The 16,900-nt window shown below is 44.0% G+C and overlaps 1 protein-coding gene across 5 annotated transcripts in view; it reads right to left on the bottom strand.

The window, feature by feature from the left end:
* Positions 1-16,900, bottom strand: part of SPEG (striated muscle enriched protein kinase) — a 134,300-nt gene that overhangs the window by 53,030 nt on the left and 64,370 nt on the right. For all 5 annotated transcript variants that reach the window (XM_039354415.1, XM_039354416.1, XM_039354417.1 and 2 more), the window contains 6 exons: positions 12,585-13,951; positions 10,659-10,802; positions 9,660-9,842; positions 4,513-4,721; positions 4,173-4,261; positions 2,640-2,815 (listed from right to left, as the gene is read on the bottom strand). In XM_039354415.1, the coding sequence (XP_039210349.1) occupies positions 2,640-2,815; positions 4,173-4,261; positions 4,513-4,721; positions 9,660-9,842; positions 10,659-10,802; positions 12,585-13,951 (2,168 nt within the window). The remainder of the gene's footprint in view (positions 1-2,639; positions 2,816-4,172; positions 4,262-4,512; positions 4,722-9,659; positions 9,843-10,658; positions 10,803-12,584; positions 13,952-16,900) is intronic.

The following is a 16,900-nucleotide window of genomic DNA, read 5'->3' on the forward strand; positions in this document are numbered from 1 at the left end:
CTCCATTCTACATAGTTCTGGGCAAAAGGGTCTTTCTTGGTCACTTTATGTTTCCCAGAGGTCGTGGTTGGATAAAGATGCCGAACTAAGTGGCCTTCTAACTGACGGGTCTTGGAGCTGAGGCATAACAATGTCCAGATGTGGCCTGTTCATTTCAAAGCTACCTCATTTTAATGTGTTTGCTCCATGGATGAGCAGAAGCCTCTTGAGAGACCAGCAGGGAAGAGGACAAGCTAGCATTCTGCTCTAAGCCCCCAGGAAGAGGAGTGGGCAAAGGCAGAGGAGGCTAGGAGACATGGACACATGAAGAAAACAGCACCACACACTGGCCATAGTGTAGGCCAGACAGCAGTGAAGGCCAGAATGGGCACTGTCCACCATCAGCACCTGGGTGGGAAATGCCTGTTATGCAGGCCTGCTGTCCACTTCTGAGATTCTGTGCCTAGCACAGACCATATGGAGATTCATCTGGTTAAAAGCTCCCTGCCCAAACACTAAGGAGGTGCCACAGATTAATTCAGCTCTTGTACCCACAGGAAGCTCAGAACTGCTCAGACAGCTAAAGGGAGTCCCCCAACTACTTTCCCACCCACTGTGTCCCATTCCCCTAGCTGCAATCAGGCTTTGCATCCAAGGTGAGTCTCAGCGCTGGCCATCCAGAAGCCAAGCCTTGCCAGCCTGGTTTGTTCAGTCGTGCCGGGAGTAGAGGCAACTGCCCAGGTTGTCTGGCTAGAGTGGCCCAGGGGCCAGGAGTACCTTAGCTCACTCTCCCTGTACAGACAAAAACACAGTCAGCAAGCAAAGGATTAGTGTAGCATGATGGACATAAAACAAAGCACAGACAAATTCATACATGCTCAGTCTAAGCAAAAGATGGTCACCACAGCACAAACACATTTGTAGATAATGGCTGACAAAAGCAAATGCATCAACACAAAGCAGTTGCACACATAAACTCTCACACCTATCTCACAGTATCATCTTCTTCGTAAAAATCAACCCCAAACTGAAGCCGGGCAAAACAGTAGATTCTCCTATTGCTGGCTTGGAAACCATGTCATCGAGAAACGTTTTGCAGATCCACATAGTGGGTCCAGTAAGCACTTTTGTTCAAGTACTTGTAAGAGAGCCTGCTTCTATTTTCCCAAGAGAGATGCAATGAATCAGACTAATGGGCTGTTACTCAGCAAAAGAAGGCAACAAGAAAACAGGTTAAAATAGACCAGGGAAATCCTCAAAGGGCAGCGGCTAATTTAATGTAGGAACAGTTTCTATTTACTTATACTTCTATCCCACGTTTTTCATTTGGTTAATGACTCCAAAATGGAGATAGTGCAAACGCCAAATTTTCTTAACTGCTAGAAGAGTGCAGATCCAGCTCCTTTCTTGTTACACTGCTGTGGATCAGAGCTAAACCAAATATAGGATCGGGCAACTGAAACCAACCTTTTTTTTACTAGAAGCTATGAAAAAAGACAGACCTATGGTAGCTATGCATCACCCATTACACCTAATTTGGGGCTCCAGGCTCCCTTGCCTGAGGAAGATGATGCTCTACGAGGAGGATGGAAACATACTTAAGGACCTGATTCCTGATGAGTATTAACTGGAAGGAAAGAGGCAAACCTGGCATCCATCTCTTAAATAACAATAAATAAGTTGAACAGGAAAAAAAAATCCTGCTAAGTCGTGGGAAAATATGATGGGATATGAAGTCAGGCAGATTATTATGTACCCTACTTCTTTTTGCGAATGGAGCTCACTGATGTAGAAGGCATTATCAAAAGTGCCAATGAAAACTGGGAGACTACGAGTTCTAGTCCTGCCTTATGTTTGAAGCCATTTGATACCTTGGGATCAGTTACTCTCTCTTAACGCTAAGAAGCAAGCCATGACAAACTATTCCTGAAATCTTGCCAATTTAAACTGCAGGGGCTATCCAGGCAGTTGCCAGAAGTCAACACACCCAAATGTTACATCACATGTGTAACCAATATAGAAATTGACCTATGAGTAAAGTCATTCTTGCTTAAAATTTCTCTGTTGGTAGCAAGCACAAACTCTTATAAAGAAAAGAAGGAGGAGGAGGAGGAGGAGGAGGAGGAGAAGATAGTCCCTCTTAGACCTCCAAGTGCAATATGAGGGTGATCCTGAGCATTCCTCAAGGCTGTTGTGAAGATTACCAAAAGCTATTTTATCAAAGACTGTTTTATAAAATGGAATTTACTTTTGTACTCCTGAGTGTTTCCTTGTTTTCATGTGTTCCCCATCCTTGCCCTCAAGATGGCTTTAGTCCAGGGGTTTCCAACCTTGGCAACTTTTAAGACTTGTGGACTTCAACTCCCAGAATTCCTCAGCCACCCAAGCTGGATGAGGAATTCTGGGAGTTGAAGTCCGCAAGTCTTAAAGTTGCCAAGGTTGAGGGACCTCTGCTTTAGTCAATGGCCATGAAGCAGCTATTGGTGGCTAGAGAGATAGTACCAAGATTATGAGCAAACTGCAAGCATGTTCACATCGGGGGAGCAGGATGGTTGATGAGTGGAAGAAAGAAGCAGACATGCAGGGGGGGATCTCTGGGATCATCACATGACTGGCAAAGCATTACTATAATTCTCATGCTCTGGAATTCCCAAAGATACCTTGTATATCAAGCTTGGCTTCACACTGTTTGGTGCCATATTCATTTATGGCCTTGCAGGCATAATAGCCAGCATCTGTGCATTCCACCATGCGGATGTGGAGGCAGAACGATCCATCCTCTTCTTCCACAGCAGAAATGCGTCGTCCATATTTTACCGGATGCCTGTTCTTCAACCTAGAGTTCAGAACAGAGAGTCTGAAAGCTTGCAGCGCTTAACATCACCCACCTTTGAGAGATAATTCACACACTTGCTTCTCCATCACTGCATACCCAGAAGAATACTGCATATTTTGGTTCTGCCATTATCCCTGTTTTGTTACATTTTGTTCTTATACTTCAGGCAGGGCAATCCAAGCCAGAAGACTAGATGTTCATTTTTTTCTATTTCTTCTAGCCAACTTAATATATATCAGAGTTGAAACCACTATTTTAAAAAACAGGGTTAGGGTACCATTTGTGCCCCTTCTGGTAGCAGTCCAGATTCACATATTTCCAGGAGCACAAAACATTCACACCCTTTCCATCCACCTACTGCATCTTGCAAACATGGAGCAAAAGAGAAGGACCTCATTATGCTTCCATTATAAGCAACAATGGAAAACTAATGGGTTTGGCTCTTTGATAGGCTGAAGTGGGGAAGAAAACAGATCAGATACCTGCATTTCTGCTATTGCTGGCAGTGGAAATGCAACAAATTTGAATGCTAAAATGACTTTTTTGGGGGCATTTTAGTACCATTGCTGAATTTTACTGGCAACAGGGAATCCAAGATTACACTTTCTCAGGCTTATTCCTGTTCTAAAGATACACCAAATCTTTTTTTTCCTTTTGTATTTCCACCACACAGATATAAATTAACCTTTCTCATTGTGAATTAGTGCCTTCTGGGAATGAAAAACCAATAACATAATTCTACAAACCTTTTAAAACAGTGGTTCTCAACCTTTTTAATGCTGCGACCCCCAACCGGTCGTAAGTCGAGGACTACTCAACCAGTCGTAAGTCGAGGACTACTCAACTGGTGCAGCGCCGTTTACAGAATGGGACTCTTGGCGGGCTCAGCAGGGCAGAGACAGCCTGGACAATTCCTATTGGCTTTTGAAAGCCAATAGAATTAGACTCTATTCAAGAGAGTCTATTCTATTGGCTTTCAAAAGCCAATAGAATAAAAGGGAGTAGCACAGCTAAGGAAAAGGGGGGAAAAAATGGTGGACTGCGTTGTTTGGCGACCCCCGTGAAATGGTTGTTCGACCCCAAATGGGGTCCCGACCCACAGGTTGAGAACCACTGTTTTAAAATATCACGTCAACTGACACATTATATAATGGTTAATTAGTTGTGAAACACTGATGGATAGGTTGAGAGGGGGAAAAAAAGTATAAAGGCTTGCTTGGCTAAATGTCCGAAGGCAGTTGTTGTTTTGCGGGACTGGAGATACTCCCATCACTGCCATCTTATCCATTAAGAACAGTGTCTGGAAGACAGGACAGGAATACTTTTAAAATCATACTGAAACATGTGACCCACTTACCAGTGCACAATGGGTTTGGGCTCTCCTTGCACCCGAATGCGCAGGACCACATCTTGTCCTTCCAGTACCGTCTGGTCACTTAGTGCTATCTACAAAAGAGAGCACCCAAGATCATGACAATTGACAAAGGGAGTTCAAAAACTTCCTTCCTTCCATCCTTCTGGGGAAATATAAGAGGCTACAGCTTGTTTCTTGCCGCATGCAGCAAACAGACCCAGATTCCACTCCACTCACAATCCAGAGTATTGTTTACAGCCTTACACCCTTGGATGACTATTATCCAAGTAGGTCAAGGCTGCTGGCTTCTTTTCTTTGCTCTCATGCCATTTTCTAACCTCACCTCAAAACATGGTGCAGCCTTGAAGTTAAGGTCTGCGTGTGCTGCGGTCAGGCCACTCTCAGAGCGGGGTTGAACTTTCATAACAGGGTGGTGCTGAGGGGTGACCGACTCGGGGAACTCTTCCAAAGGGCTCAGGTACTCTTCATCTGAGGTGACAGGGCTGATGACTTCACGGCGGGGCATCAATCGGCTGTGGATCTCTGGGGGAGCTGGACAAAATCAGAAGAACGTAACAGTACAGATTGGGCAGAGCCCAGCAAAATAGGAGAAAACAGAGCCAACAGAGAGCCCAAACAAATAGCAGGCAACTGAGTCAGTCACATATCACAAGCAAAATCTAACTTCTTAAATGATATCCCACGGTATTTTTCTCCCCCATCCCACAGTTCTGAGAATTAAGGTATCTTCCTGCCTTATTTTATCTTATGATTTAATTTAACTGTATCTTATGATTTATGATTATTGTATTTTATGATTATGATCATGATTTATGCACCGGAGACAAATTCCTTGTGTGTCCAATCACACTCGGCCAATAAAGAATTCTATTCTAAAGAATTCTATTACTAAAACAGCATGCTTGGGAATGCAAACAAAACAAATGAGGGACTATTTGCCTGCCTGGACTCTTTTTGAAGTAACTAGAGTAATAATGTTCCCACACAGAAAACAGGAATTCATCATATCAAGGATGATTACTTGCTTATATCATGGTTAATGATTAATCAGAAAGGGCAAATCTCTTTCTCTTTCTTACAGAAGTACTACCCTTCACAAAGATAACTGTAGCTTTCCTCACTGCTGAGTTAATGCTCCCTACTTTGGCAGAAAATTATACCGGGATGAAATTTGCTGCACCTATTGCTGATCTGAATCTTGTCACTATTGCTTCTGTCTCAAGGCACTACAATCACCTGACTTCCCTCCATGAATAAAGGATTTTGCATCCTTTGAGCCTACTGTAAAGCAATGCTAGAATACAGAGGGAAATACTATTGAGCTTCAATACAGCTACTTAAGTTTGTCTCATTCATGAAATCTGAATTTCAAAAGAGTATCAAGGGGGCACAACAAGAAAAAAAATACGTTGCTAGGGAATGCTTATGCCATTCTTCAGTTCATGTGGGGAAAGCCCATAGTCATACATATGAACAGGTTCTTCAAAAGTGTATTTTTCTTCAACCATAAGAAAATTAAGGCATAATCTGCTCAGGTCTCATGCAGTGTCTTATTATATAAAAAAGTAAGAACTATGTGTGCCCTCCATAGTTCCCTATTTTACTCTGTGGGATACAATTATATTATTCACTCTTCCCACGTGAATTTCCCTACTTGACTATTTACCAGAGAGTTGTCATTGAGAGAAAGTCAGGAAGGCAGACACAGTATACTGTTACAATCCCTCTTAACAAACATTGGCCCGAAGAGCCTAGGCTAGATTGGCTTTGTTGCTTTTACTCTGTCCCTTTCCCAGGATGTTAACTGCCAATTTTTTTTTTTTAACCTCTCTTCAAGCCCCATGGCAATCATTCCCTTTCTTTCCTTTGAACTATTCCACTGGGTTTTAGGATGCAATTGAGTACGCTGTAAGAAAAATGTCCACCTTCAAGCATCCCCACAGGCCATTGTACTGCTATAAAAAATATTATCTCAACAAGACTATTTTCATTTCTATTAAAAGAAGTCTACTGGTCGATGTGAAGCAGAACAACAAAATCAGAAATGTTATACAATATGCAATCCTCCCAGGCCTGGATGTTTCATAGCTGAGATGCTCACCTGTTGAAATGCTACCTCACTGGAAAAGTAATCTTACCACATATGTACAAAAATTATATTTCAGATAAAAAGCTAAAGCTAAACGGCCTCTCCTAAATATACCAGTATTTGACAAACAGGTAGGGTTTTTTTTGCTAGACTATGACAGTACATTTAAACATGTCATTTCCTCCATCTTGATCCGTAAGTGATTATTGTAACATTTCCTAGTAAGACCTTTGTCTGAAGTAATAATAATACTAAACTTGGAAGGGACCTTGGAGGTCATCTAGTCCAACCCCCTGCTCAGGCAGAAAACCCTATACCATTTCAGACAAATGGCTGTCCAGTCTCTTCTTAAAAACTTCTAGTGTTGGAGCATTCACCGCTTCTGGAGGCAGATTGTCATCACTTCAAATTTATCAATTCATTTTTTGTAAACAAATTCACACTCTCATCTGATTACTGACAGTTCAGAATACTAGTTAACAACCAGGAAGTCTCCTCAACAAGTCAAGCTTCCTCAGTCAGACCTAATTTCGTCAGCAGATGTGAGGACTACCAAGAACTGGGAGAAAGACCAATGTCCTAAATTCTTCCAAGCAATGTATTCGGGGAAGTGTACAATACTATCGTCCATTTTTACACATCACTTCAGACTTCACACCAGCAGAGTTGACCCACACTCAGTAGCCAACTGCAGAAATTTCAAATACATGAGTTTTTTTTAAAGATTTTTTTATCTCACTTTTATTGTTTTTTATGAATAACTCAAGGCGGCAAACATACCTAATATTCCTTCATCCTCCTGTTTTTCCCACAACATTATAAAATGTTGGGCTAAAGAGCATGACAGGCCCAAGGTTACCCTACTGGCTTTCAGGCCTAAGGCAGAACTAGAACTCACCATCTCCTGGTATCTAAGCCAGCACCTTAATCATTACACCAAACTGGCTTTATTTTTTTATTGTACACAAAATAAACCAGACAGCTTAGTATAAAGTATAGGGATCAAGTATGTGTTTGTGTAGGTATCTGGAGAGAGAAAGAAAGAGAGGTTTCAGAGACAGGGTTTAAATCGTAGGCCTTTCCCCCCCTACCTTTTTGCATTGTATTTTAGCTGTTATTTTATCAAATCAGGAGGTCAACATCCACAACAGTCTTTTATCTTAGCCATAGTCCAGGCCTTGTTGGTGTCAGTCCTTATGTATGGGTATAAAATGAGAAACAACTTCTAATATAAATCTGATGTGGCTATAACGTCATGTGAAAATGTCGTCCTTTCAGAGCTACGTATATGAATTAGTCAACAGAATCTAATGTGATCAAATTACAATTTGGTATAAAAGTAGAAGTTTAGAACAAATGCAAAAATATGTAATTATAGAACTTGCCGTAAGGCCTTCGCTATTCAAGAAACAACATAAGCACTGTCAACAATTCCTTCTTGTAAAATATTTCAAAAGATACTACAGCCAATGCTTTCAGAGGTTTCCATTATTCATGGTTGGGTGGCAGAAAGAATTATGGCCAATCCATATCAGCAAAGAAAAAGATATCAGCCAAGAATAGGGCACTCCAATCTTGGATAACTAACATTATCTGTTCATGCTGGCAGCAGCATTTTTGGCGTGCTGTCCCTGAAAAGGGCCAAGGTGACATTAATAGTTTGGACAATGAAAGCTTGTACTAAACTGGTTGGGCAGAGGAGGAATAGTTCTGATCCTGAACTTGATGGGAGAAACCAGTATAGTGGATATAGCTGGGGGTATCAGGCCAAGAGAAAGCAGAATATTGTGATACTCCATGGTAATACTATCCAATGCTGCCCTATAAAAACAATAGGGAATTATTTAAAATAAATATTATTTATAGGGGCAGAGGAACAAAGAGGAGCAATATACTGATTCTACCTAAGATCCAAAAACTATATGACTTCTCAACTCTTTATTAAAACTGACTAGCAATCAGAGCATTTTCCTCAGATTACCCCCTTGTGACTTGGAGAAGTTGTGCTGTAATTTCCTTCATCCTCAACTCATCACTATAAGGTAAAAAGATTGGACTGCAAATCTCTCACAATTTGATGTACCCCAGCAGCAGGTGAAGTTAATCAGTTCACAAAATAAACTAAACCCTAAAGTTGAGATAAATAAGAAACCATAATTCATCGAATACGCCTTGCCCACAAAAGGTATATCTTGGCTTAACATGACAGCCATGTTTAAACAACAATATACTAAGGTAACAGATTCTGTTCCAAAAACCTAGCCTACTTTAACTATGTGGTGTTCTAGGTCGAATATACTGCCTTATTACTGAAGGTTTTGGAAATTCACTACGGTGGGTTTTTGCTTATAGGATATACGTTTTGCTACCACACATTCCTCACAATTCCCCTTCATCCAGGTGACTACAAAGCTACAATGAAAACAAAATAAACCCTCCTTCGCTCTTTCCCCTACTTCCTAAATCCACTTTCAGTAAATAAATTCCAGCTCCAAATTAACCTCACGATTGCCATGCTATGCAAACATACCTGAAGTTAAACGCCATTTAACCCAGCGGACTTTACTTTTGTGAAAACGAGCACAGGATTGCGCTGCGGCAAGAGCATCGGAAAGGGACGGCGCGTCCCTCCTGCGCCTGCCATCCCCGCAGTAAGCGGACTCTTGCAGACATCGCCGCTGTGCGATTGCTTTGAACTGAGGCCCCCGCTTCGAGCTGAAGCCCCGGCTCTCTTTATAGGGGATCTCCGCCACGAGGGGAGAAACGGATCCGGCTAACAGGGTGGAGGAGAGACGCCAGAGCCGGGCCAGCAGCCAGCGCGCAACCCCTTCCCTTTGCTCCTCAGCCGAGGGCGGCGTCCGCGCTCCAGAAAACCAGCCCAGCCCCGCTGGTCCCCTCTCTCACATTTCGGACCAATCCATGGAAGGGCTGATTTGCATCCTTTCACAAAGTTTACTCGCACGTGCCCAGAAATCACAACTCTCCGCCCTGCATTGTAGAATTGGCGGGCCAGGAGCGATAAAGACGCAGGCCAAGATATAGCGATCGCCGCCCCTCCCGATCCCGCCACCTCTGCTCTGTTGGAGCTGGTCGTCTCTTCCTTCTCTCTTCCAAGCCTGCTGGCTGTTCGTCAGACAGGCTGGCCTAAACCGAGCCTTGTAGGGTAAAGGCAGCCTCATGCCTCGTTATTCAGCGGGAGCAGAAATGCTGGCCTAAGCGCCCCCATCCAGGACACTGAGAATCAAGCCTGACGCTGCTTCTCACATGCTCATGTGGGAATATGAACCTCTTAACTCCTCTGGCCTTAAGGCACCGGCCTGGCTGCAGTCTCCATGGCAGACTGGCTGCTCTGGCATCTCCCCCCTCCTCTTTGCCCTTACCTGGCCGCACAGTTAAGATGGCACTGCAGCAGGTGTCAGCCACCTCATTGCTAGCACAGACGGTATAGAGACCGGCATCAGCCATGCGGGCACTCCTAACCAGCAGAGTGTGGCGTTCGCCCTCCGCTTTGATGGGACGAGTCGTGCTGCTCCGAAAGGGGATGCCATCTTTCCTCCAAGACACTGCAGAAAAGACCATAGTCAGGGGAGATGTGGTATGTGAAATCTAGTGATGATTCTGCATTTGTCAGTATTAGTTCTGTAGGAACAGTTGGTTATGAAATCACATATAGTTCTGCCTTCCCTACATTTCATCAAGAGACAGAATATACGTTTATCTTCTGTCTTTTTCCTAGAACATTTCCATGTCCTCACGAAGAACATAATTTTTGTTAAGGGTCATGTTGTAGACTTTGTGGAGGAATGCGGAAAGCTGAACTTGAATGAGGCAAGTGGAAAAATAGAATGGATCAAAATATAAAGTAGGGGTGTAAGAATATAAAACATGTTTTAATCCATTTTTCGTCAGTTCATAAACTGCTGAGTGTAATAGATATCAACAACAGCAGCGTATTGCTGCCAGATAAATAACCCTTGCCACAGGTTTGGGTGTGCACTTCTCTCAGCAGGTTTACTTTTTATAAGGATAGTGCTCTTTTGAAATAATAATTTACTAAATTTTTATTTTGAGGGAAAACTAAGTATTCCAGGAATGAAGCCCAACAGACAAAGTCCGGTATTTTCCATATGTAAGGTGAAGCATTATTGGAAGTAGATCAGAAATGTAGATAAAATAAAAATAGAAAAATGTGACATGTTCCTAAGCAGGATTTATCAATGCAAATTGGACAATATAAAAATCATGCTTGAAATAATATAGTATTTCTTATACCTATGGGAAGAGACAACTCTGGGCATGAGACAATCGGAGAGCTAGGAGTCTCCAGACTCCACACATTCTCATGATTTGCTCTGCGTGTGGTACCCCTATGCATTTACCTTGTGGAGAAGGGTTGCCCGTGACGATGCATTTGAACAGCACCTCAGTCCCTGCTATGACAACTACATCATGGATGGGGATTTCAAAAATGGGAGCCTCCAGGGGATCTTCACCCGCTGAAATGTAGGAGTCATCAGAAGATTCTGCACAAAATGATGGAGAAACAGCAATTACTAGAAGACCTGCAAGGAGGAGGACTAAGAGTCTGCAGACAGATCTTGCGCTCCCCTTGCATGAGGAATGTATTAAACCGTAGCATCTTTTCACAATAAGGAAGATAAAGGACTGCTTCCAAAATAAAATCCTGAAGGAATCCTTATTTTGGCTGGCATAGATGCTCAAAACGCTTAATCTCCTTCAATATGTCTTCAGTTTTTGAATCATAGTTCTTGATATGATGCTATCCTCTTGTAACCACTAAGTCCCCAAAAGCAATAAAGCTGGCTTATCACATTCTAAGTTACATATCACTTTTTAATTATGTGGAAAAGCATACAATCATTTTCAGTGCTATATATTAGTGCAGGGATGTCAAACTGTCAGCCTGCGGGTCGGATGCGTTACACCAAAACCCACCCCATTGCCGGCAATGGGAAAAAAGTCACGATACATTGTGACACATTATGTGACGACGTGAGTTTGACACCTGTGTATTAATGTATAAAATAGAGAAGAAGGCAAAGAAAATGATTCAGTCTGGAAATATAAAATTACTGATCTATAATATTGTTACCATATTTCTTGAAGCCAATTGATTCACAGTGGCTACATCTCTATACTGTACAGCAACGGACCCCAACCTTTGTGGCTTGGCGGCCTGACTGGGTGGGGAGGAGAGGGGAACTGGGCCATGCACACGCTCTGGTGACCCAATTCTGACCAGGGGTAGGCAACCTTGGCTCTTTTATGACTCATGGACTTCAACTCCCAGAATTCCTGAGCCCAATAGTGGGCCACAGCCCTGGGAGTTGGGGACCAATTCTGTACAGTACTTTCCCTCCCTGCTTTCGCTTCCACCCACCCCCCACACACAACTGATGAGTTGTGTTCTGATTCAGAGCTCTTAGTCCTCTTACCATTTTGAGCAACAATTTCTACTATTTTCCTAAATCTGAATTATAACTAGCAATAACAGGAGATAACTAAAAGGAACCTAGCACGACACAAACTTTTTCACCTTCACACACACAAGGACATTAAGAGGCTTGCCAGCAAAACTCTGTTTTTAAAACAAACAGCTGAAGTGCAATTGGGCTCAAGCTTGACATAGGCAGCTAAAAACAAGGGAGTATTGTTTAAGTCAGTGGATCTCAACCTGTGGGTCGGGACCCCATTTGGGGTCGAACAACCATTTCACGGGGGTCGCCAAACAACGCAGTCCGCCATTTTTTCCCCCTTTTCCTTAGCTGTGCTACTCCCTTTTATTCTATTGGCTTTTGAAAGCCAATAGAATAGACTCTCTTGAATAGAGTCTAATTCTATTGGCTTTCAAAAGCCAATAGGAATTGTCCAGGCTGTCTCTGCCCTGCTGAGCCCACCAAAAGTCCCATTCTGCAAACGGTGCTGCACCAGTTGAGTAGTCCTCGACTTAACGACTGGTTGAGTAGTCCTCGACTTACGACCGGTTGGGGGTCGCGGCATTAAAAAGGTTGAGAACCACTGGTTTAAGTATACAAATCTATATAGAGAACCCAAAGAGGTAGACAGTTGGGAAAGTGAAAAAATGAGGGAGGGAAGAGATGAGAACATGTCCTCAGCATTTGCTAATTTTTTTCGCAAGTGCATCCTAGGTACCTAGGATGCCATGTATTCAGTCTCTGCAGAACCCAGGGCCTCTTCATGTTGTGTGGGAAGATGAGCCATTTCTGCATGGCTTTGTCAGGTTCTTTCCCAATAGACACACAAAACTTATTCTTATTCCCTACCTGGTTCTGGTGACATTTGTCGTGACCGTCGGCCTTTGCCTCTGCTCCGTGCACTCGTCCCTTCTTGAGGTTGCAATGCATTGTCTTTTTTTTCTGTCACTTTTCCAATCTTTCTGTCAAATTCTCTGCTTGTACCATGGATCCCTGCTTTTCTTCTGTCTGGGCCAGTTTCTGTCTTGGCCCAAGGCAGAGAATGTCCATCCTGTCCTGATTCCCGTTTCCGGCCATGTGAAGCTTCACTTAGACCCTTTGATTCATAGCTGACTTTTGCTGCATTCAGAGGCCCTTTATCTGTGCTATCCTGGCTATTTAAAGCTGATGCATGCAGCAAGTTTTTGTGTCCCCCTGGAGTAGCACGGGAGAGTGGACACTGCTCCACTTTCTGCCGCAGATCTTGGCCATTCAGTTCAGGCTCCTTTTGACCTCTGTTCTGTTCTCCTACCTCCTCAGTCATGGCTGCACTCCTCGACAGAATCTTTTGGGGTTTTTTGGGCTTATCCTTAGGTCCCACTAGTCCCACACTGGACAGAACCAGCTGCTGTACACCATGTGCATTTTCTGTAGCTGGGAAAACTTTCATTGGTTTAAGTTTCCGTGGCGGGGGAACCTTGGGGACAGATGACTCTACGGAGGTAATTGTAGTGGGTGACTTGAACAATTCTTGGGATCGCCGCAGCTGCTGTTGAGACACGGTACGTTTGATGCGCCCCAGTTCCTCAGTAAACTTTTGTTCCATATCATGTACATGACTGGAGAAACGGCCGCGCTCATCCAAAGAGGCTGCTTTCTGATGGAAGATGCGACGTCGAGAAAATACATCTCCAAGTTCTGAGCGAGTATCCTCTTGAAGGTCTTCGTGAGAGCCAACCGAGAGGAAGGGACTGGCATCCTCAAAACCAGCCTGATCAAAAGAACGTGACTTGCGTAAGGGTTGCCATGTGTGACCTGCAAAAGGATTGTCATTCTGCTCCAGACTTTTCCGCCGCTCTTCAAAAAATTTGAGCTTGTCGACAATCTTGGAGCCTGACCGTGGCAGCTTGGGGGATGGGCGAAGGATGGACACACGACTAGAAGCCTCACTCAGTGGTGTCTGGGGCCGTGACTCTCCTGTGCCAACCTGAGAGTAGCCAGATGATTTAGGGCGCTTCAGCTTCTCATCAAATTCCTCAGATGCCGTGTCCTGGAATTCATTGGGCATCAAGAGTTTTCTTCGAGGAACCACAGGTGGTGTGGCACCATGGCTGGTTCCAGGTGGCTGGACTGGGCATTGCCCTGCTCGGGGGGTTACTGGGTGTTGGAGAATATCTGTGGTGGTTTTGCTGCTGCTATTGACATCATCCCTCCGATATCCACCATGGGGGAGGCTGCTGTGGTTGGAAAATAAGATAAGGTAAAGTTTGCTAAGGCAGGAGATCCTAAGAAATCGAGAGAAATGAGCAAAAAGGATCAGATACTTATAGGAACAATGAACTGTGATCATGAGGATCAGAGCTTGCAGTGACATCTGGGTTCAAATTACCTAGGTCAGTGATGGCAAACTTTTTAGAGGCCCCAAATCCACTTATTTATCGCAAAGTGCCAGGGCATTGTGGTGCCCTCAGGGGGGGCATGGGGGTGTGGCCTATTGGGTGGGCGTGGCCACCTTGATGCTGCTCATGAGGGACACCTTTGGGGGCCGGGCAGGGATGGGGGAGATCCAGGGGGTCTCTGGTAGGTGGGGTGGTGGGCAGGAAGCCCAGCATAGATGGGGGGGAAGTCATGCAATCCTAGCTGGGACTGGGGGGCCATGGCGCCGATGGGGATCCGGCTTTCCCTGCTCAGGGTGGCCTTTGATTTGCTGGGTGTGGACATGTTCTACCACCTCTACTCAAGCTCGCAAGCTGGCCGCTTTGCCTCCTTTGTGCTGGGTGTGGCTGCCGCCCAGGGCAGCAGAAGCAGCCTAATGGACCTGCGCAAGCTGTTGGCAGCGGCGGCACGCGTGCCCACAGAGAGGGCTCCGAGTGCCACCTCTGGCACGCGTGCCATAGGTTCGCCACCACTGACCTAGGTGAAAGAGAAAAAGGGCAAAGGAAATTGTCACTTCATTGAGAAGAAAAAGAGCTGTGACTATATTTTACATGAATACATTAACCTAAACTGAAATGTTAGTTCTGTGAGAATTTGTTTTTTTACAGCATCAGTGTGGCTTTGGAGTCATTTAAATGTTAAGTTTTTGCTTCGGATTCAGTCCTGTAAAGCTGCTTTGGTGCACAGGAAGAGGTGGATTCAGTATCTGTCTGCAACTCTTTAAAAAAACTGTCTTTTCTTGACTTTTAAGATTCCAGAAAAAGATGCAATAGATTTAACAAATTTCAGGCAGATGCCTGTACCTTTACCCACAACTTTTTAGAAATGACTAACTTAAGACTACACAGCCCTAATAAGTATGTATAAAAAAGGACACACTTATCTGTCTTCTTCTATATCACATAGTTTAGCTAGGTATGTGAGTCTCCAAAGTCTGTTCCTTCCACATTTAACATCCTGTAATTTGTATTAAATAAAGATAGGTTATGCTTTCTAACCAAAGCTTTTGTTCTCTTTGAACAATATCGTTCTATGAGTAAAGCAGGGAGAATCCACCTGTCAATCTTATTTGCTAAATGTGATGCATCCAGTTAGTATCCAAGTTGGAAAAAAATATGGAAATCAGCCAATTCAGCAGTGATATATTAAGTTATTGGGAGTAAGGCTGGATTGAGTTGTTTGGAAAGAGGGGAGATATAGGGAAGCCCTTGCACAGTCAGAAAGTCAACAGAAGGGAGGAGAATACACAGCTGTATCCTTTTCAAACATGGTTTTTTTCTACAGACACAATTAATTCAATGGTACATACAAACAGACATTCATTGCAATGTCATCTTAATATGTTCCAAGAAACATAAGTACATTCAGATATGTACACAGAGTCAAACAAACAAGGACAATGGTGCATGTGTCTATGATATCACAGCCTTTTCTTCACTTTGTTATAGCAGGCAGGCTGTATTGATGATAAGCACGAGGAAAAGGTGGGGAAAGCAACCTTAGGAAGGAAGAAGTGGCAAATGAAGGAGTCTTTAAGCATCACTTGTTCTTCTAGACCAGACATGTCAAACAGAAGGCCCGGGGGCCGGATGCGGCCCGCGACATGGTTTCATGTGGCCCGCGAAGCCATCCTGGAAACAGTGAGGGAACAGCCCCTGCTGCCTTGGCCCTGGCCCAGGCCAGCCAGGAGCCAATGTACAATTTTGTGGTGGCCATCTATGCTGAAACGCATTCAGTCTTAGCTCAATAAGGCAGTCTGGAAACAGTGAGGAACCAGCCCCTGCCATGTCGGCCCTGCCCCCTGGGTGCATGCTGGGGAGGTGTCATCCTTTGTGAGGAATGAAGAAATGCACCATGCCTTGGCACTTGCCCCGGTCCCACCCCCTTCTGCCAGAGACCCTCAGATCTGTCCCACTCCTGCCCAAGCCCCCACAGGCACCCTTGGCACGAACAATGTAGAGCTGGCCATGCCCACCCAGTAGGCCACACCCACTCCATCCACGCCCATCCAATAGACCGCACCCACTCTGGCCACACCTACCCGGCCCCCTGAGGACAACTACAATGCTGATGCGGCCCTCAATGAAATTGAGTTTGACACCCCTGTTCTAGACACATCACTTAGTTCTACCCACAATTAGATTCTAACTATATTTTCACTGCTTCTGCAGTTCATCAGCTTTATTGTCATTTTCAGTATCCACTGAATCTCATTTTTCATTTTTAAGGAAAACAGCTGGCCACTTATTATAACAGCATTGAAGAACATGCTAATAGCTCAGAAGTTAGAGGGAATCTTGAGGGGAAGAAATTTGGCCGTCATAGCTCCATCTTAATGAGCTCTTGATTTTGATTCCTTGCCTTGCTACTTTTCTGACATTGTATATAGATTTGTGTTTACCTATTTTATTTATTTGTATCCTGCCTTTATTATTTTTACAAATAACTCAAGATGGCAAACATATCCAATACACCTTCCTCCTTCTATTTTTCCCCACAACAAGGACCCTGTGATGTAAGTGGGGCTGAAAGAGTGACTGGTTCAAAGTCACCCAGCTGGCTTTCATGGCTAAGGTGGGACTTGAACTCATGGCCTTCCACTTTCTTCCACCAGTGTGCCTGGCTGAGGAATTCTGGGAGTTGAAGTCCACAAGTCATAAAAGGGCCAAGTTTGAAGACCCCTGCATTAGACCAAACTAGCTCACACAACTAACCTATGCTAACAATACTAAAATATCATGACTATTCAG

Source organism: Crotalus tigris, unplaced genomic scaffold (genome assembly GCF_016545835.1).
Source record: "Crotalus tigris isolate CLP2741 ecotype Arizona unplaced genomic scaffold, ASM1654583v1 scf7180000018550.1270297659:1495590, whole genome shotgun sequence".
Taxonomy (NCBI): Eukaryota; Metazoa; Chordata; class Lepidosauria; order Squamata; family Viperidae; genus Crotalus; species Crotalus tigris.